The 22,813-nt window shown below is 41.6% G+C and overlaps 1 protein-coding gene across 1 annotated transcript in view; it reads left to right on the top strand.

Annotated features, from left to right (window-relative positions):
* The window catches only part of samd11 (sterile alpha motif domain containing 11), a 62,598-nt gene that overhangs the window by 16,612 nt on the left and 23,173 nt on the right, over nucleotides 1-22,813 (top strand). Inside the window, 3 exon segments of the mRNA XM_008413336.3 lie at nucleotides 197-372; nucleotides 9,864-9,973; nucleotides 19,748-19,840. Coding sequence (XP_008411558.2) covers nucleotides 197-372; nucleotides 9,864-9,973; nucleotides 19,748-19,840 — 379 coding nt within the window.

Genomic DNA, 22,813 nt, shown 5'->3' with positions numbered 1-22,813 from the left:
CACCCATTAAATAAAGATGATAAAAGAAGCTGTCCGCATTTTAAGAAAATAATTACTTATCACAATAAAATATTGGTGACCTAATTTTTGTTTGTACATTTCAAAACAACACTCATATACATGAAACAAGTTTCCTAAGTGTTTCTGAGTTGTCTGGATTAACTTGCTAAACTTTCTCCTGGTGTGTGATTTGCAGAACCGCGGGCGCTTGGCAGAGAAACGCACCATCCCTCTTCCGCCCAACCGGGTGCCCAAGAAGGAACTGGCTTCAATTTTCAGCAGTGACGACAGCGAAGGCAGTGAGCGGGCCAGCGGGGATCATGCCCACATCAAGCAGGAGGAGGATTTGCATTACAGTATCATGAGAAAAAGGTAAGGCACTACTAAGTTGTGAAGCCAATACCATCTGTGGACAGGTTCTTCTCCTCGACATGAAAAATGGCAGCTGTGCTCCTGAAAAGCCTTCTGTTTCTGGAGCTTTGGTTCTGTCCATCTTTGTTTTGTTTATTTACAAAAATTAAATAAACATGGTTTCATCCTTTTGCCTGTAAGCAGAAATATTGTGTCTCATAGAGGAATGCCCCTGTCAGGATTTCTTTGTCCCCTACACTGATCTGAGTAATTTAGCAAATACGCAGAGTCTCTGTCTGATAAGACGCACTATCAGTATTACATGATTTGTATTTGAAATATGTGGCTTTTAACGCATTGAACTGATGTCAGCGTAGATGTTCGTTTTTCCTAAAAATTTAAAGCTGTTTTGTTCTTATCATAGTATCTACAGGAAGCCCAGGTTATGTTGTGCCAACATATCCAAAAACTTCAAAGATTATTTTTGACAATGCCACGTCTAGAACCTGCTTAACTTTATCTTTTTTTTCCTATACAGCTGCGATTTTCAATATACTTTATTATCCAAAGGGGCTTGCTGGACTGGATAACTTCAGTTAGCGTTTCTGCTCTCTGTTTTGATATGAGTCACTGATCATTTGTCTTGTAACATGTTTCAGTGCAGTTTCAGTTGGTGGTGTTGAGATAAAACTTTCACAAAGGCAGCTCTTCATAAACTCGACGCTTTGCCTTGAACATCATAAAATGCATTGCTAGTGCCATGAGCTGCAGCAGCCAATACAATCACTCACTGTCATTGTAAGGGGTAAAACAGTCTTGGATTGTTCAGAAAAACCCAATTTTTAAAAAATCAAACCTTACAACACGGTTTTGCAAGGTGTGCACACAAAGCTGGACGGAGATTTTTAAAAACTACTCAACTTGGTGGCTTGGCTTGCTAGACTGAAACTAACAATCCTCGATCAGCACTATTTGCTGAACACTTGGGTACAATTGGCTCATTTTTCAGACAGAGAGGGAGCCATGCCTCAACAACACATGCTAAATTTGAGCTTGGACCAGTTACTGAAAACTTGAAGCTGTTTATTTGCTAATGCTGCTGCTTTTTAAATCTTATATCTTTCTTGGCTGAGTTTCTGTCTGCTTCTTCTTAAACTGCCTGTTGATTGGGAGCAGCTTGATTGAAGGGTGTTGATCAGGATGGAGTTCTTAGTATGGCTTGCTTTTATGTTTGGTGTTGTACTATGATCTATTTTACATGGTTTAAAGATGGGTAATTTTAGTTTGATTGTGTAATTAATCCGTACCTGTGATGGAGTTAATCTCTACCCTCTGAAACTCTGCGCAACTCAGCAGAGGAAGTACAAACTAAGACCTGAGATGATGTTCAAACTCACACAATCTTCCAAAACTCATGAGGTTATAGATTTCTTTTTAATTTGTCTCGATTTCCGGTTTCATCATTACCACGTGGATTTTCTACTCGCATTGCATCCATGTAAGAGTTTTTTTTTTTCTTTTTGGGGGGGTCTGAGCTATATTTGGCCAATATGAAGCTGAATCCATTCATTGATGAAGTCAGAAAATCCCCATCTGCATCACAAACAGCTTGTGCAACCTTGTTAAAACGAGGGATGTTTTTTCCTTCTCTTGAGGCTTGCGTGTGACGCGGCGGACAGCACAGCAACTGTGAAGCTTTAAATGGATCCACTAACCTCGTTTAAGAGGGCCTCCCCTCCCCCTGACACTTGTGCCGCTGGCGTGTTAAGATGATAATGAATTTAAAGAACACTTATGACTAATATATCAGGTTTTTACCCTTTTGAAAGGCGGCGGACCCGCTGGAGCCGTAGCTCCGGTCTGTCGTTGGCATCTGTCTGGGCCAGGCTTTATCCCTCCGACGTGGGTCTGGACAAACAGGATAATGGGATGTCCAATCATGAAAATGTGATTTCCATTGACTGCAGCTTCGTAAGTGAGTCGTAGAAGGGTCTTAACAAATTGGATTTGGTCAATGGATGTGAAAAATACAGGGCCTCTGTGTACATGTGTCAGTGCATCTGTGCTGCCTCTCCCTCACATCATTGGGGCTGACGGGAGGTCTGTCACACCCACTCTGCTGTAACAACTTGTCTACTATTACTGTACTCTAATACATACATCAGATATGTCATGGCAATTTTCTGTTCCTAACTGAGAAACGGGTCTTTTGTTCTGCTCCAGCGCTCTCCCTCCGCTCCTGTTTTTAGTCAAGTCAGAGTGAGCGCTAACTTGCAGGGTTGACTTTTCTGGTTAATTAGCATTAAAAGAGGCATTTAGATCAGTCAGACATGTGTTTTGAAAAAAACTTCTGTCAGTCTGTCCTCCTTTCACAGATTATTTACAGATTTTATCGATTTCTTTTTTAGATTTGGTTCACTTGTTCTTGAATAAATTTGTTTCATTGTCTTTGGCGATAGAAACCACCAGATAATTAAGTCAAGAAATTGGGCAAGGTTGTAAATTTTGTCAAATTACAACCAGAAACTCTGGGGGTATTTTATTGGGATTTCATGTGAGAGACCAATACGTTGCATCACAATAATGTCTCCCTATCATAGATCAGGGAATCTACCAACTACTATTTGTGCTATTTACCAATCTGACTTTTATGGAGGGGTGGCAAGAAGAAAGCCATATGAAGTTTTGTTTTCAACAGAACAGACCAAAAACATAGATCTCTTAATAAAGACAGAGATCCATGGTGGTAGCAGCATCATGCTTTTTTTCTGGTCAGAAACAGGAAATATGGTCAGAGTCTATTCGGAGATTTAAAAAAAACACTTTGAGGTTGAAAAACACTTCAGACTGGGTTAGAGATTCACTTTCCACCAGAAAATAACTGTAAACATATAGCAGGAGCCTCAGCGAATGGCTTAGATCAAAGCATGCTCATTCGTTTGCATGGTCCAGTCAAAGTCCAGATTTCCAACCAAAAATCTGACAAGATTCAAAAAGTGATGTTCAGAGATGCTCTCTGACTTGCAGCTCTTGGACTGTGTGAGACTGTCCTTCAAGGTTACATTCCCAATAAACTCAGTTGAGGTTGTAATGAGAACAAATTTGAAACGGGTCAGGTAGTACGAATACTGTTTCAAGGGTTTGTAGACAGGTCCTCCGCAGGGTAGGAGGAGAGAGGCGTCACTTCTGAGAACATCGTAGCTGAGGAGAACTTTGTCTTTGGTTTGGTTTCATTGCTGCAGCCTTTTTTTAATTATTTTTTCTTCATGGTATCACAGATTAATATCAATTATATCAGAAGATCCTGGAGTGGAATGGCTGTAGTCAAACGATGCGTTGACCTTTTGGTTTACAACTTCAAAGTACGTCACAGTTTTTAGAGACGCATCAGTTCTCCTTCCTCTTATCAAAATCACTATGGTTACTGTCGCAGTGAAACATGGTTGTGGGTTGAATGTGATGGTTGTAGAGTGGACGGTCTGAAGTTCTTGGTCTCTTACTCTAGAGCCGAGGAGAACCATTTTTAGAGTTTGTGTCAGTCTGGGTGATTATCTGGCAGCCGCTGATGATGCCTTCCCTCCAGGATCTAAAACTAGATAGAAATCCTCCCAAACATCCTGGTATTTCTGATTGGTATAAATTAACATGTTAGTTGTTTCAGTGTCTGTCACAAACATGACATCAATTTTACTTGAGTGAGAAGTTTTACATGGGAAGAGTTACCTTAATGATAGCGCATAGATTAGGAAGACTTTATTGGTATCACACGTCGACTAAATTCTTGCCTCATTCCTGTTGGAGAATATGACTATCTCAGCTTCTCTGCACAAAATCAGATCTTTTCATGGAGAAGCATTGACTCCGACTCCTCTGACAGAAAAGAAAATTAAGAGAAATAAACGGATAGTGTACTTTCTGTGCGTGACGGGTTTGACATTTTGTCCTCCGGATTTATCGAACAGCCGTGTCATTACCTTATGCCAGTCAGGGGTCACGAACAGTGTGATATTACTGGAAATGGCTCTGCCCCTGAAGCGCTAATTAGAGAGCTCGAAGGTTTTATAGCTTTTTAGCTGAGCTTTCCACTTTGAAACATGTTGGCCTTGTTTGCATGCATTTACCATGGAAACACAGTCAATAGATCTTAGCTGCTTATCGGGTGTTGGCTAACAGCAAAAACATTCATTATTTTAGCGTAGGACTGTATCATTTTAGACATATTTACTGAAAAATAACGTTTGCCTTGTCTCTAGAGCCTGAAACTAGGAGTTTAACTTCTTTAGCTGTGAAGTGAACAGAGGTTATCATTAAAAATGTCCTCTTAACATTATACTAAGTCAGGTAAAGCTAAGTTTTGTGGAAGCACAAAAGATCAAATGTTGCTTGAAACATGAATTTCTCTCAATATTATTAAAAACATATTAAAAAGGCAACTTGTAAAACACATATAACTCCAGAAATCAGAGTGTGAGGAACTTCAGTGCAGCACGACAGCATTGCGGTATATTCTGTTTCAATGTATTTTTATTTTTTTTTCCCGCTCTTGGCTGCTTTATCGACCCCATGGCAGCCCGTACAGCAGAGGAACAACTGGGAGAAGTGTAGCCAGGCTACTCTTACTTATTTATGTATCTATTTCTGTATTTATTCATCACCGCGTCTGCTCACTGTTGAGTCCTGCTTGATTCGACGGCGAGGAGTGGGACTTGTGCAAACACATTCGCTAACAGGAACCAGCCGAACTATCAAATATAAATAAATAAATGAAACTACCGAACAGGAACGGAATGCGTCCCGCTTTAGACGCTTTGTTGTGTTGCAGCTGAGACGTTAGCCTCTCTGTGCTCTGCTTGGTGAATATTGCATCTCGCCTGGCTGTATTCGATTGTTGCTGCCGGGCCACCTGCACCGGTTGGAGCAGCCTGCACACTCCGGCTGTTGTCTCCGGCAAACCTGTAAGCACCAGATGTTCTGCAGCACTCACAACCCCGCTCCTCTGTCTCCTTCGCTTCCCTTTCTCCTCACACACCCTCACATCCCTGCTGTCTGACTGTCAGCGCCTTCCCAGCGTTGGTGTGAGACATGGCGTCAGGGTGCCGGGCTGCCAGCTTCTGCCAGCTCACACTGTGACCTCCAGCTCTGCAGCCTCAGCTTCATGTGCCAATGCCACAGTGGGGCACTACTGTGCATTTATACTGAGCTGACTCCTAATGTGAGTGGAAGAGGCTTTTTATGTTGCTTGGGCTGGTTTAAATTGCAGCATGTACTTTAGGGAAGTACACGCTGAGGGAACCACATCCACTTATAAGGAAAGAAGGATTTGCCTTAACGTCGCCCTGTTTTCTCCCCAGTTCTCTTTTGCAGCGACCGTCGCTCACTTTAAATGTTTTTAATGTCCACAACGCGACCCATCTCGCTTGTTATGAAAACGGAATGAACTTTGCTTGTAACATCGAAGAGCTTTATGAAAGTTAGATATGTTTTCTACAAAACTCAAGTTGATTATTGACCAAAAATGGTCGAAGACGAGCGAAGCAGGACGTAACGTCAGCCAAAAATGTTGATGTGATCTGAAAGCAGGGAAACGACTGAGGAGTTGGTGAGGCAGAAAAATGGAGCCAAAGTTGTCATTACTTGTCGCCTAGAAAAATGATCAGAGCTCGTCAAATATTCCAGGGGAGAGCTTTCGATGTGTGCCAGTTTTGTTTTGATAAATTTGATAAATTTGTCATCAATCCAAAATGAAACTGTAGTTCTCCTTGCAGCATTTTCAAAGATATAATGATCATAAAGTGTATTGATGCTGGAATCAGCAATGTTGTCCCTACATGACTTTCCAGAGGCAAAGATAAAGAAATCATTTTTAAGAATATCCTTTCCATGTCCTCTAAAATGTTTGTAAAGTTGGACTGACAATTTTTTTCTGTCTCTACTGAGTTTGCAGATGTTAAACTCCAAGAAAGTAGTTGTTCGTCCGTTTGATGCATTTTAATGGGAGGGATTTGTAAACAATGCAGAAATGTATCGAAATGTTGTTTTTTTTGCCACATTTGTGTTGCATTATGTTCATTTCATTGAAAGCTTAAGGAATATTTGCTTTTTTATTGCTCTTAATGTGTAAATGTAGCACTTAATACATATTTTGACCACAACGTTAGTTTCCAGACTTGTGGTTTTACCTTTTATTAACTGGTGTGACATGGTGTTAGCACTGCTGTCCTACATCACTAAGGCCTGAGGTTTAGGTGGACTTTGCCTGTTCTCCAAGTGCATGGTTGTTTTCTCTCTGGGTACTCCAGCTTCCTTCCGAATTTCAAAACCAGGCAAGTTCAACACCAAAGGGCTTTTAATTGCCCTTAGGGGTGAGTTTGTCTCTGTGTTGCCTGTGTTGCACTAGCAACCTATACAAGATGTGCTCCGCCCCCTGTGGGGTGGATATATAAATCAAGCTGTTATATACCAGCACAGATTTCAAAGGTATTAGGAAGACAGATCAAATCATCCTGGGTTTTGCTATGATCAGTGATGTTGAACACCAGTTAAATCCAGGACAGATTTTTGAGTTCGCCCCTCTGTCTCTGGGGTCAGCGGGTCTGCTCTGTGTGAAGGGCTGGTATTGACCAGTTTAGGGATGAGCGGAGGATGAGATGATTGTCTCCGGCATGCGCCAGGTGATAAGGAGGCGGCTCATGTCCTACTTAGCCGCCAGTTCCAATAGCCTCCACATAACCCCGTCTATCCTCTCCGCGGCCCCCGTCCTTCCCAGTTTACCGTGGCCTCAGAAGCTCCTTAGGGAGCGCTGACTCAGGTGGCTGGGTTTTAAACCGCATCCCCAGCCCCCTCTCCATCTTCCATGAGTCGAGTATGACCTTGTCACCACCCACAGGAATGGTGGAGGGAGGGCAGAGGTGGGTGGGGATAGGGCTAAGCCCTCATTAGCCCAAGCTGAGGCGGGACAGCTCAAGAGAAGTGCACTAATTACCTAACTAACAATGTCCTTGGCGTTCATGGCTTAGAGGAGCCACTTCGCCATGGGATAATAACCCCGTCACCTCTCTGAGAAGTTCAGGATGGCATTATCATGATCACTTTAAATGATGGACAGAGGGTGTGGTGTTATAAAGCAGCTATCTGACTGATTGACTTGGCTGCAGTTTCTTAGGCTGGTGCATCGTAGTGTTTGTTTTGTTGCCGGACTCCCTGGATAATACGTTATTGTACTACTTTTAACAAACCTCCTTTGTTTCTCGTTTTCTGTTTGAAGAAAATCACGGGGTTCTCAGACACAGATAGCTACCAATTTTAGCAAGCTACACCCTAAAAATGCAGTCTGTAATTAGTCGAAAAAGTCTGAAGTCAAAGTCCAATCAAGCGTCTTCCTGCCTAGCAACCGAAGGGGGCTGTTTTGTCTGGGGCTGTTTTCTGAGTCACTGGCTCTCTGTGACTGAGAGGTGACTGGTGAGGCCTGCGTGACGCCCTCAGTACTACCCTTCAGCTTTACTGTTAGTGTGTGGAAAACAGCCTGGCGACCAAAAGCCTGACATTACAGCGGGAGCCTGTAATCATGGGACTGTAAAAAAACCCAAATCCAGCAGCCGCAAACAGTGTGGCCTCGTCACGGTGGTGGCAGCTAAGAACCATTCACCGCTTCTTCCACGTTAAACTGTGCTTACCGTGTCGTACCAAAACCTACTTCAAAGAGGATTTCGGTAAGGAGACCATTCAAGGATTTAAATGAGATTTTTGTTTTGAATCAATGGATGCTGCTGATATGTGAAGTTTAAATTCAGCACAACGTTTATTAACTGAAAAATAAAAAAAATGTGACAATGCAGCCTAGTATGTAGGAGCACATTGCTTTGCAAAAGCATCGATACCCACTGAAGTGTTCCTAATTTGATCTTCTTAAAACCACAAACGTCAAGGTTTTGTCTTGATCTTTAGAGACAGATCAACACGGGAGTGCAGTTGTTAAGTGGAAGGAAAATAATGTGTTGTTTTCAATTATTTTTGTGTCCCCAAGAGTCAGTACTTTGTAGCAACACCTTTCACAACAATTATATCTTCAGGCACATCTCTACCAGCTTTGTCCATCTTGAGACAGTTTCTTTTCACCATTCTTCTTGACAGAAAAGCTCAACTTCAGGAACATTGCATGGAGATCACTTGAGAACATTAGAGCTGCACAATATTTATCGAATCACGGTCATGATAAGTGTGCAAAACATTACCAATATATTGTAATTGACTTCTCAGACGCGATATTTGGTAGGATTGTTCAAATGTTATGTGTTAATAATATACCTTGCCCTTTGGATGGGCTCCAAATGCCACTAATGCTAACATTTGATAGTAGCGCCATCTTTAATGGCTGAGATGCAAAAAGCTAGACAGTTTTCAGGAAGCTGCGAATAATTGATATTTTCACTGCAGGTTTGTTTAATATTATCAAAAAGTAAAGTTGTAGCCCAAATCATGGACCCCTGGTAAACATCAATTTTCAAGTTTAGCCTCATATTGCCAGTTAAATTGCATATATAATGGGATGAAAACAATTACACGCAGATGGTGACTTTTAAAAACATTTTGTTTTATTTTGGGTGACAAAATGTGAAAAGGTTTGAAGAACAGTTGTTAACGGCACTTTAAACCTTAAACCAGGGTTTATTCAGCTTCCATAGAGATGGTTTGCCACAGCACTAACAACTCATATTCCGGCGCTGCCATACGCAAACGCTAAGCACCTATTTCCTATGATTATTCCATTTTAATGCAATCAGGATGGTAATCAGACTGCAAATGAAACGCCTCAATGTCACAGTTGTGTGAGGAGGAGTTTAGGAAAAACGGCAGATAGAAAATTTGGAAGGACACGGCTCAATCAAATGGAGGTCTGACCTGCAAACCGTTCTCCTAATGCTACGTCTGGTGATGAAGGGCACAACATGTTGCTTTTATACTCCTTTGCTTGTGAGGAACCGCATGTTAAGGTTGAAGTAAAACCTTAAGCTAAGATTTTTTCCTGCTAAACATTACTAATTACTAAATATAGCAGTAAAGGCCATAGGTTTGACACTGTCGCTTGGTGGAATATATAAATATTAAGACAACTTTCCACAGAATGTAGTTACCATATTTCTGAGAAGCGGCCATTAGTCGCTACGATTTAAAAAGAGCCATATTAAGGTTTTAAGCTGCTAAACTACTTATGAGTTGTGAATATGTTCATTAATACATCTTAATGCGTAAGATGAGCAGGGATGAGAGCTGAAAGTGCTGGATACGGTAGTCTGTCAGAGTGTATTACAGACCTCAGAGCTAAGAGGCGGCCGACAGGACGGCCACCTGTAGCATCCTAGTCTGTGTTTAGCTGAGCGCCGCTCTATCCGAGTCGAGGATTTCTCTGGTTAAATCTGGTCGAATGAGCGTGTTTTTTTTTGTTTTGTTTGTTTTTGCTAAGTTTGTAGCTTCTTTCTCAGTGCACTGTCCCTTCCTGTGTGTGTTTGTTCCAGTCGGGACGGTGACCTCTCTACAATTATCTCCAACCTGCACCACACCAGACAGCACGGTATGCCCGAGGAGCAGTCAGCCTCTGACCACAGCACCAGTACTCGACACACAGGTAGGAAACCCACAATCTTCCTTCTCTCCTGTTCCTTTCCTCGTCTACAGTCCCCCCCTCTCTGCCTTCGCATTTAGCTCGATGATACATGCCGTCTTTTATAACTCCTGTTGCACATGTACATGCTCCATTTTCTGTAATTAACGCTGATTTGTTCAGCTGAGGGAACTGACGATAAGCTTATTACTCCTTCCTAAAGGTCGCTCTTAAGTTGATCGCCTAATGTTCTTCCCAGATTCTCTGCCGCACCCCAGGATTTCATGTTAAACCCCCTGTTTTAAATTACTTCAAAATAAATAGCTTTGTTTGCTTTTAATCTGGTTTCATGTGAGCCCAGGAACCATAGTGTGCATGTATTAGGCTAATAGCCTTTCTTGCAGCTTACTCATAGGACACAGACTGCATTTAATTACAGCTATTTGTCAGGTAAACCGTTTGAGGTTATTCATTGGTCACTGTTCCTCGAACGGAGCTCACCACCGTGTCGCGTGTCACTGTTTTGACTAGTATTACAAAACTCAGTGGTAAGGATTGTGTTCTGTATGTAGGGCTGAAACGATTAATCGGATCAACCGCGATGAGTCGATTATTAAAACATTCGTCAACTAATTTAGTAATCGATTGATTGCTAACAGACTCAAAAAGAGGCAATCTCCTGAAAAAAAAACAACTTACTTGGAGCAGTTATTAAGAGAAAATTGTGTTTAATATAAAAACACCTTTGTCTGTAAATGTGTTTAAACCAAAACTCCTCAAGTGGTATAGATTTAGCTTCACCTGGTTCAAATTTACTAATAATTAAGTCATTTAGCTGTTAATGTATTTCTAATGTCATGAAAATTATTAAGTGGTTTAACAAAAAATCTGTAGGATGTGCCATTTTTTTATCTGATTAATTGTCAGAATGATTAATGGAATAACCAGTTACTAAAATAATTGTTACTAATTGTATGTTTTCCTATATTGCTTCAAAGTTGCATCTATAAAGATTTAATATGCCCGATGTTTTTACAACACCATATATTTTCAATATCGGAGAACAGAAATGTTATCAAAGCCAACCTGTCCCTGTGTGAAAACCTTGAATTAACTCTGAAAACAGTAGTTATTTTTTAGAAAAACAGGGTTCATTTCAGTGGCCACAGCCTGGCCCTCTCCCTGTAGAGTCAATAAACCACTTAAATAGAACCAGTCTGACAACATAAAGTAGGCAAACGCATTTAAGAAAACAAAACAAAAAAAAACATGTCATTATCTATTCCAACAAACTTTAGATCAATCAATCAATTGTGGTGCCATTATGGAGCCAATACATTTCCTTTAAGTCTCTCCGTAGTTGGACCCTCCCCATCTTGACCCCACTAACTGGAGGCTCAGCAAGTGGCGTAATCACCCCGACCTGACACCTCCGTACCCTCTCCCTGTGCGCTCTCCTCCTCTGTCTGCCGGATTAATTGACCATACGGTGCCTGTGATATCAGGTGGAACTGTTAGAAGGAGGAGGCTATCAGACTGCGCCACAACCAGCTTAGGCAGAGTCTTAGACCCACGTTTGGGACAGATTTCTCCCCACCCTCCCAAAAAATCTGTCCTAATCAGCTAATGGAGATTTTTAAACCCTGAAACAGATTTTTTTTGTTCTTTCTAATGAAGGAGGAGAAAAGCAGGTTGAGGTAAACGCGGGGTGATGATGGGGGGGACGGTGTTAGCGCAGCACGCCCTATGACAAGACCCTAAAATCTGCCTGAGCATTAAAGGGAGATTTAACAGGCTGCCTAAGCAGCTCGATTTGTGTCTGTAAACAAGTCCAATCCGATCAGCCACTGGCTCTAATTCTGTCTGCCAGTGAAATTAGACGCACATTTTTCTAAAACACGACCAACACATAGCCGTAAAGACATGCCTACGCAGCGTCAACACAAGCTGCAGCCAAACACAGATGGGTGAGACGTGTATGAAGTACAAGCGAAAGATGAGACATTAACACCAGCTTCCTGCTATCAAATTGTGTGCACCCAGTCCGTCCCAGGGTTTGACATTCTCTACCTGAAGTGTTACCAAGCGAACTGTGAAGGACAGGTTAAAAGTCCGCAACAGTGGGAGAGGACACCGATGGAAGAAACGTTTGGAAATCAAGAGAAAAAGAAAGCTGATGAGTGAGGCGGCGGTTCAAGAGGAGGGAAAGCTGTAACGATGGTGGAGAAAGGTTCAGTGTGCTCGTGTGCGTGTGTGCGCGCGTGTGTCAGAGGTCAGGAGCAAAGGGAAGCAGGCTTGCCGGGTTGTCTCTGAGCCGGAGTGGGCCATTAATTAAATCTGAGGGACAGACAGGAGGGCTGCCTCCCTCCTTCTCTTCCGCGCTCCATCCTCCGCTCTCTCCCTCCACAGCCACTGGCTATTCAGACAGAAGTGGGAAAGAGGTGGAGGAGCGGAGGGAGGGAAAGAAGGAGGGGAGGCGGTGGAGGGAGCAGGGCGCCGACGTTGAGAGTCTGGCTGCCTGTGGAGACTGTAAACTGTGGCTCTGCGGTCAGACCAGAGACTCAAACAGGCAGATAAGGTGTTTTCGGGCCGCCGTTCGCTCTCTCTCCCTCGCTCTGCACGCTCAGGCTCCCAGATGCAGTTACAGCCTGTCGGCGTGTGTGTGTGTGTGGGGTTGGGGGTTGCAGCAGCGGTTTGGGGCATATTTTCATGTGTGTTAGTGCATGCGTACCTTTCCTTGCACGGTTTTTAGGTGTTAGCTCGTGTGTGAATCTGCATCTTGTCTTGTTAATTGTAAGTGGGGATTGCTTTCAAAGTCCTCCCAGCAAGTTATTGTTTGTGCAGCATAGAGAGGAACTTTTTCATCAAAGCAGACATGCTAGGATCAGCGGTGATGTTTAACTTGATCTTACTGAAACACACAGGAAACGAGGCTGTAAAGATTAAACTGCTTAACAGAGGTGTTAGTGCACTGCTATATTAAAAAACCCATTACTACAGAAAGGTAAAAGCAGTTCTTACAGATGATTTATTTAAAGATGATATAAATACAAAGTTGTGAAATTAACTCTTCGTTTAGAAGAGCTAAATAATTTCTGCCACATTATTGGTTCAAGGTGCTTTAAAAACTTCGTGTCACTATAATGACGAGTGAGTTTTATATGCAGTGGCCATGAACAAAAGGGACAGAAAAATGCTGTTATGATTGAACTAAGAATGAAATCGATAAACTATTATGAAATATTCAGTTGTTTTTGTCGTTTGGCATGTTTTCAAGGCAAACGTGTCTAAATGATACAAGTTTGTAAAAGTAGCCAGGTATATATTTGTATAGGACGTTTTAACTGTTCTGATATAAAAACATAAATTCACGTGGAAGGAATATGTTGATAATGCTTTTAGAAAATATCTCTTAAATAAACTTTTTTTTTTCTTTTTATACCTGAAAGCTTCTGTTTAATCAAAGAAAAACACCTGAGCTTAACGCAAAGCAAACAGATATGTGTTTCAGTTGTTGGTGCTAAACCAGTGCATCCAAATGTAGCCGCCATATTGGTTTCATTAGTGCTACATAAATATGTTGCATATTTGATGTTCGCCATGTGCAGATTAATTTAAATGTGTGGCAATTAAAGATGCACCGACCAGATTTTTTCTGACTTATGTCCCCGTTTAGTTTTTCTCAACAATCCCACCAGCAAAACACAATTTTGATCATACAATTTTTTTCACTAAGGGTTGTAAAACATAAAGAGAGAAAAAAACAGAGTGCCTCAAGTTATTTGATAGCGGCACTAGCTTTAAATACAACAAAACATGCAAGACTCACAAAGACATCTAGGCTCATACATGAAATCTTTATTGAATTTTTACTAAACTCTTAAAAAGAGCAGAAAAGTGCATTCTGTTGGTTGATGGACATGTTGAATTGAGTAGCAGGTTTATTATCATACAGAACGTACAGGAAGTGTGCCATTATTACCCATCAGACTATAAAATAATCTACAATTTAAGTGCATGCAAATAAGACTGTTTACATTGAGAACACCATCTTAAATACATACTAAAAATAATAAAAACAAATAAAGCACAAACAGATTTATGGCAGCAAAGCAACAGAAACCTGTGAATGTGATCTTCTCAAAAGCCATGAGTGATTTAGTGACAAACAGCACATGCGCTTCATCTTCAACCTAAGGAGAACTTAAAATCAAAAACTAACGTGAAAGTTTTGAAATGCATATTGATTTAGGATTATGGGGAAATAAAGCACGTTATTTATTTTTATGTAAATAATCAGAATCTCGTGCTCTGTCAAAATAAAGTTAAAAATATGATTTAATCAAATGTTTTGTTGTTGCAAAGCATTTAATATTGTTGTTCTGGTTGCTGAAAACCCCGGCTGCTCCTTTCCTGTCGCTTTTACTATAGTAATGCTGTCGTCTCCTCTAATAAGCCCACAGCCGAACAGAGAGAAGCATTTGTATTCATTAACTCTAAAATCCAATAAAACACCTTAGACTGAAAGGACTTGTCTTCAGGGCAGCGTCAAAGGACATGAATCAGCAGTCTCATTTTCCCAAAGCTCTGGTCACACAGATCAGATGGACTTGTATAATCTTCTTCATTTAAGAACAAAATCGCTTATGCAAGAAATATGAAATGTAGTTTTTTGTTTGATCTGTTGCTAGTTACTCTAAATGTTCATTACTTTCATTAGAGATGAAGCTCAAAAATATTTTTTGCTTCTGTGGCATTGTGAATCAGAGATTTTAAATAAATAAATGGATGTTGGGACATAATAGACAGCGTAAAAACATTACAGAATCAACCTGTTGACATTTTAAAGCTAGATCTGCTAGCATGTTGGCCTCCTCGGTTTTCAGCAGGACATGTAGCAGACTGCAAACTTTCCAGATCTAGTCTGATGGTTTGGTATGCAGAGGGAAGCAGGTGACTGATTTCGGTCTGATTTCTGAAATCAGAAGTCAGACTGATTCTAACAGAAATCAGTCCAAGCACAATGTGTTTTTCGGGTTTTAAATTGTGTATCCTTCAAGTTTTGCTCTTGCAAGAGGTTACATTAGTTACATCATCACAAAGAGCCTTATGTCGCTTCATCAGGCTGTGAAGTGAAATTATCGTCAGAATTCAGTCACTTATTGGTCCTGATGCTGACCAAGCAAATGTTTGTCTGTCCGTCCATCCATCCATCTATCTCTCACACCCTCACTCACTCGCTCGCTCTCTCTCTCTCTCTCTTGAAATTTGGGTCTGGGAAAGGAATGAATTTGAACATGAAAAAAAAGTGCCTTTTGCCATTTGATTTGCACACATTGGTGGCAGTGCATCCTCCTCTCAGCATGACCAGAGGCGCCTCCGTCGGCTAGCCCCATCCCTCCCTCCCCTGTTCTCCCGCCGCCGCTCCCTCTCCCAGCTGCATCGGCCCGTAAGCCAATCAATGGCAGGGCTTTCAGGGCCGGCGGAGGCCCCGGCGCACGGAGGGGGATCAATAAGTTATTAGCACCATTCTGTCAGCTGTAATGTGGAGATTGATCGGGGGGCTGTGGCTGCGGCCCACCCCACGTCCCCACCTGTCACACCCCCGCCCCGCCGCTCCCCGGCTCCTCGCGGTCCACTCTCCTGCTCTCCCTCCTCCCCGGCCTGATAAAGATGACAGATTAACAGAGTAAGAGAGGAATTAAGGAGTCTGGCTGTCTGCACTGTCAACAAGCTCTATGGGACGGAGAGAAGGAAGGAGGGCGACTGACGTTTGAAGGAGAGGAGGAAACGGGGAAAAAAAGGAGGGGGAATTGCTCCTTTTGCCCTTAGATTTTCCCTGTCACATGAAAGTTAAAACGCCTTTTCCTCCTTTCCTGATCAAACTGTCCTTCACCAAGTGAATACAGAAGAACTCAAATGCCCCACTGAAACAAAAGTTAAAACATGCCTTGAGAAGTTACCATTTAGACTGTTATTACTACTAGGATAATGGTCTTGGGCTAAATAATTTGCGTATTTTGACGGTGAAAATTACAGGTTTGAAGCTGAAACAGAGTTCCTCACTCTACAACCAGTAATTTCTCCGTAAAATTTAGGAAATGGGGGGAAAAAAAGCACAGAGTTGGAAACTTAGCTCTGAGCAGTGTCATTGGGGGTAAAATGGTTTGTATAGTTGCTTGCAAAGCTCTCGGTTTGGCATTAAAAGGGAGCACCGGTGCTCTAAGAAGCCCCATTTAATTGGCTTTAAAAGCTTTCCGCCCTCAAATCTCTGGCCCTCGGGCGCTCGCTCAGGAGACGCGCCGTCTTGAGTGAGGTCGGCTCAAGAGACGCCTCGACTTTTGTGTGTTTGATCATGAGAGGCTCTGGGTGTGGATGTGAGTGCGTGTCTGTTTGGAAGAAGAAGAGGTTTAACTAATGGAGACTCTCTTATACGATAGATGGAGACCATCAGCGATTTTTTTTTCTCTGTTCATGAATGGACCAGTGAACACAAAAGTGGTACATTGTTTGAAAATGCAAAAAAACAAAACAAACGAACAACAACTTGAGAAATCATAAAAGTAGATTACAGAGAAATAAAAGGGTTGTCACATGCATTAAGTGTGTGTATACGTGGTTTTGTACATTAGAGCTCTTTAATATTTTTACCTGCATCTCCTTTGGATGTTATAAGGACTGATTCTCCTTAAGACCTGAGAAGAAACATCAAACAGGGGGTCATTAGTGAACCACATTTTTTCTCCTTTTCTTTCTCAATTTTTCCACAGTAACAAAATCGAAAGATTCCCAGCTAAGTTTTTTCCTCTTTCCCCTTTTCTGTCTTTTTGTACTCATGATGTTTGAATAATCACTCTTTATTGAGAGTTCAATGAGTGATATCTCACCAAGTCAGCATTTTTATTGGTATTTTTACTCTGAAAGAAAACAGAAAAGTACAATAAGACCACAAATACATTATTATGTTGAAAATTACAAGTTGATATGAGCTCAACAAATGATGTCAGGGATCGTCATTTGAAAATTTGTTTTTCTGCAGTGTGACGAGATAAGGCTGTTCTTGTGTTACTGCCTTTTAACATAATTTACCTAATATTTTATATCTTTATTGTGTATTTCACTTCTGTTTCAAAAGAGACTGTGAAACGTAAATTTTTATCTTTATTAAGTTAGACATCCATTCACTTTTTTGGCATGTCCAAATTTTCTGTAACGTTTCCAGCAGAACATAGAAATGCAATAAATATCTAACGTAGACGGCAGTGCAAAGCGTTAAGTGCTATGAAAATACATCACACTTATTGGTGTTAATTTCATGCTGCGCTAGACTGACACTTTGTCTGCAATGATGAAGATTTACTCATCTTCAAACATACCAGGGAATTTTGACCTATTTCCTTAAAATGTTCAGCTAATTTTGCTCCAGGGTATCCAGTCTGTGCATAGAGTGTTGAACTTTCCCTTTGGTGAAGTGACCACTGCATATGCAAAAAGTAACATATATTATTATTCCAATACGCTTGTATATTACAAAGCAGTGGTGCAACACAAACTTCATAAATGCCGTAGAACTTGACATTTCACAAAATGGACTCTATTTTTTTCACGCTTAAACCAACATTAAAAACATTTTGCATACGCCAACAGGATGAGAGACAGCTTATAGCGGCTCAAGTTCCCAATCAATATCATCCAGACAAACACATACTGCAATCAAAGACTTGGATATACCTCATTAAGCAGCTTTGATTTTTTTTTTTTTTTTTGAAAAGTAAGATGTTACATACTTGCATATAAATAGCTCTAATGATAATGATAGCAATAGTTCCCAAAAAATAAAATGTGTTTTGGGAATATCCTACATAGGTGCAAAAAGTGTGAGAAAAAACCACATAAAGACATTTCAGTGTTCAAAGCTCATACTAAAGTAGCAGCTTATGAAACCTGAGGAAGTTTGATGCTTATTATTTCCTTACATGTTTGTTTTCTGCACTGATGCATTGCGAAGAACATTAAATGAAAAACCATTCTAAAATTAAAGGCGCTTTAGATATTATGTATAGAACATCAAACATTAACCATCTTTTAAATATGTGTTGGGTTAAAAAAATATCAAAATATTCCACCATTTTCACCAAAGGAAAAGATGTGCTGTTTATAACGTTTCTTAGGCCGTTTCAGAGAATTTGGAAACTGTTGGTTCAATAAATGTATCGCGCCCTGGTCAGACTTTTTGGTTTAAACCCAGGTGGATAAACTCAATCTTCGTCAAGATAAAAACTAACTTAGTGATTTCACATGTCGCCACTGAGAGCGAAGTGGCGCGAAAGTCAAATTTCTTGTTTGCAGTGCAAATTAAGCAACTAAAGTTGTTTGTGATTCTAATTCGGAATATTTAAATGCATAAGCACCACTTATTATGAATTAACATGAATATAAATGCTTCAACCTGTATTTAAAACCACAAATTTCAAGATGTCTACTAGATACGGCTAACAAAGTTCTTCTTACTCGAAGACAGACAACTCTGACAGCCAACGTGGTCCGTAAATATCAAACTGAGCCGGCTTCGGCTTTGCGACAAAAATATGTTGTTTGTATTTTTTTTTTCCCTTTTTTGTAACTCCGTTTTTTATTTTTATATTTGCATGCTGTTTGCACATGCTGTGCAAATGATGAAAAATTGCTTTGTAGAGACGGAGCGAGCGAGAGGAATCATTCTCCTCGAGGGTGGAAAAACCACCCCCCATCTCCTCCGCCCCTCCATCCCTAAAAATATGCATCGAGAGGTGAGAAAGAGGAGAAGCAGTTGCTGTCGTGGCTTGGCTGCGTTTGTGCAGGAAGAAACAGAATAGTTGGGAGGAAAAAAAGAAAAAGAAAAAAACGAGAGGTGCACCAGAAATAAAGAAGACCGAGGGAGCAGTGACAAACGGCTCTTTCCTTCCTGCCGCCGCTGAGCGCAGTGTGCTCTGCATCCCCTCCCTCCGCTGATTAGGCCCATATTGATTTGAGGCGTGTTTGGGAGGGGGCTTGGGGGGCAAGGGGGGGAGATGAGGCGGATGGGGCGGGAAGGAAGAGAGGAAGATGAGAGGGGAGGAGGAGACGGCGGTGGGGAGGTTCTGTAATTGTACGCTAGATGCTCCTCTTTGGTGGCGGGGGGGGGACAACAGAGAGGAAGAGGCGAGTGTTAATGGGAGACGAAGAGCTCCTGATGGGAGCAGGGCTCCGACACGTCTGCATGGGAGAAGAGGGAGACTGACGCAGATGGAGAAAAGGGCATTCATCACGGGAGAGTAAGCGAGGCCATGTAAAAATACATGATTTGGCCATAACGTTACCTGTCAAAAACTTCAGAGGGAGAAAAGAGAGACGATGCAGCGTACTTTAGTTAGGCCAAAGACTTTTGCTCCAACATCTGGAGAAAGACGAGGAGGAGAGGGTAGCTCTGATAGCAGTTCAGTTTGTACTGATGGATAGAGATTTTTGGAGAAATCGCAGGAAAACGGAGCCCTTGCGCCCGCCTCAGACAGAGCAGCACACACGTGAATTAGCTGGATGAGATCTGTCATCCTCAGCGGTGCAGGCTTCCTCCTCATCACTGACAGAACAGGCACTTCTCCAGCTGCCCGTGGCTTTGCTTCACCTCCTTTCACTTCTCTTTCTTTCCAACCATCACTTTCTCCTTTGCATTTCCACAGCAGCAGCCATGTATGCAGGTACTTAGAGCACAGTCTCGGCATCGAGACCGCGCTTTTCTCTTTTTTGTTTCTGACTTCTCCTTCTGTCTTTCATTCGCAGACGACCTCCTGGGAAAAAGGAGAAGCTTCTCTCCCAACAGCAGCAGCGATTGTCCCTCTGATAGCAAGAAGTCACGCAGTGTCTCTCCAAAAGGTAAGATTCATATGTCATAACAACAAAGGTAAATGGACCCCTTTTGGAGTAACATACAAGTTTAATGTCATTTGTGATGGATGACAGAACAAAATAGCAAAATGAAGGAGAAACTAAATTGAAAAGTGCCAAATATGAATAAATCTGGGAGAACTATCAAGACAAGAGAGTTATAAGTTACACAGAGGAAGTTTAATGTTTGATTTTTCTTCCTATTAAAAAAGGAAAAGCAACATGTAATGATTATGATCAATATTTCATTAACTCCACCAGTCAGAGGTTTTGTTAAACTCTGACTCCTGACAATATAAGAACATTGTAATTTCCATTAAAAAAACTATTAATTACAGCTAACTACTTACTTTGCGTATTGCTTATTTTTAAATGAAAGTAATAATATTATAGAATAGTAAATTTTCTTTCCTCAAAAACAGCTTAAAATTAAAAAGTTGTTAATCTTCATGTCTAAATGTGGAACACAGCCATTTCTTACTGTGTATTTTATTTACTCCTTTAAAGTTTAATTAAACTAAATTAAAGTTTCCTTACTTTTTACTTTTTTTAAGCATTATAACAAATGTGAAGACTTTTATTTCTTACATTTCGAAGTAAAGAGCAGATGTTTTCCACCAAATATTTTGGAGAAAAAGCTCTGCTATACTGTTAGTTCATATATTGTTTTATTATTTATTCAGTGTAACTATTTAAGATACTTAAGAAGGCTTTTGTCCATTACACTAGAAACAGAGGTGATGTCACACTGTGTGAGAGAGCAGTCATCAGGCTGCAGTTAAGCAGGATTTTTACTATTATTTCAAAACAAAGACAATATAATGAAAGTTGACACTTTAAGTTCTTTAGCACCTCACATTAGTGGACAGTAACAAATTACCAAACACTCCTCCCTGCTATAAATTTGCTGAAAACACAGCTTTGCTCCAACAGATTCATCCTTCCTGCAATCTGCTGGAAGTAGTTCACTTTCTAACAGCTTTGTTCTCTTTTTGTTCTTCTTCTGGCCTCCACCTGATTGAGACTGAGAACAACTAACTGAGTCTTCATCCTGCAGGCAAAAATTTCTTGGTCCACTGTTTTTGTCCTTCTTAATCTTCTCTAAGTCGGTGAATGTTGATGTGAGGTTACACTCGAAGTTTGATTTTCAGCATTTTGAATATTCTTTAATGTTTTTTTTTGCCTCTGAAGATTTCAATAAGTAACTTTTTTTGGAGTGTTGAACCCCTGAAACTAATGTAACTTTTTAAATATCACTCAGCCTGAAACTTACCACCCAAGACAACCGAGTTGCTTCATGGTGCCGTGTTTTGGTGCTGGTTTAAAATAGCTCAGCAGTAACAATCGTCTCACCTGGGTTAAACTACAGCCCCTCTGTAGTGCTGCAGTCCCACCGCTGCTCTCTATTATTCATATTCCCTCCTTGTGTAGTGTGAAACCAGCCGCCCGGCGTGGGGCCATGGCAGCCGCTGAGCGCCGTCCCTGTTCGCTTGAGGAAGACCTCTCAGTTGATGCATTATACAGCAGCTCGCCACACACTCAGTCCTATCACACAAGCACCCCTCAAAAAACCGTCTCTGATGGTTTTTGTGCGAGATGGAATCTGCTGAAGGCACATGTAGGAGGACTTTGAGGTCCTGTTGGGTCCTCCTTCTGACCTCTGCCCACTGGGTGACCTGTGACCGGCTGCAGTCCTGCCTGGAGCCTCTCCCACTTCCTCTGTGGGCAGAGGCACTCATTCCTGACCATTATAGTCGTACTCAGACACAAGGCAGCTTCTAAAAGATGCATAGGGTTAGTTATTGGTTGAGAGGCAGCCTGTTTGCATAGTGCTGAAGCTAGGATTCGGTCCTAGCTTTCTTTTTTTAAAGGCAAATAGAGACATTTTTATTTTTTATTATTCCTATATATTCTCTTTACATACAAACTGGGGATAGAGTCATCCCTGTGCATGGTCAACCAGCTGCATCAAAGTATTTAAATATGATGCTGATGTTGTGTTTTAACCTTTAGTTCTGTTCACGCCCAAAGCCTGACGCTACACCTGTTTATGAGCCGGATTTGCCGGCTGCATGCACTGGCCCTGAAGTCTGGCGACAGACGCTATCTTTTGATGACTAATGCAGGTGAAGAAATAGACTAGAAGAGAGGGAGGGAGGGAGAGAGAGAGCAGCGTGTGGATGGAGCCACGCCGCTGTGTAAATGATGTCTGTTTTCCTTTCAGCTGCAAAGCCGGCACCCACCGCTGTGTTTAGAGAGAAGGAAAACTTTAGACAGGCTCAGACTAGTTTCACACACATACACACACACACACACACACCCCCCCCCCCACACACACACACACACACACACACACGCATGCATGCAAACACATACACTTTAGGACCTTGGGTGGATTAGCGGGAGCTTGGCGGCGGAGACAGAGATGCTTGCGTGTTTTGCTTCCTCCCCTCAGCACCTCCACCTCCGCTCCTCAGCGCCACTCCTGCTCGCCTGCCCGGGGCCAGACTCAGGTTTCAATAAGGAGGAGGGTGGTAAAAATAACCCCAGCTTTCCCTCCGCTTCTCCCTCCTCCGCCTCATCTTCTGTCTCCTTCTTCTAACTCCTGAACCACCTCCCCTTGAATCCCCCACCACCTTCGCCTTAGATCATGTTACTATTGACAGAAAGGGGGGGGAGGAGGGAGGTCAGAGAGTGAGAGATTAACCGTGAGGGCTGACAGCTCTGTGGATATCATAGACAAAATCATTTACACTGCACCACTTTGATGCATTCACATTCATTTTATTCTTATGGGTTTTATTTGTCCTTTCCTTATTTAAAATTGAAATCCAGGCATTGTGGATATGGGAAGTGCAGAGCTTTCTGCAGAGAAACCGAGAGTTCACCATGGGGTCAGTGTCCGCTTATGACTCTGTGTATATAACTTAATATGAGGAGGTTTCCGGTCTGTCTTGGTGA

This window comes from Poecilia reticulata, chromosome 7 (genome assembly GCF_904066995.2).
Source record: "Poecilia reticulata chromosome 7, P_reticulata-male-v2, whole genome shotgun sequence".
Taxonomy (NCBI): domain Eukaryota; kingdom Metazoa; phylum Chordata; class Actinopteri; order Cyprinodontiformes; family Poeciliidae; genus Poecilia; species Poecilia reticulata.
The sequence above is the reverse complement of the archived record's forward strand: the minus strand, read 5'-3'. Positions and strand labels throughout refer to the sequence as shown.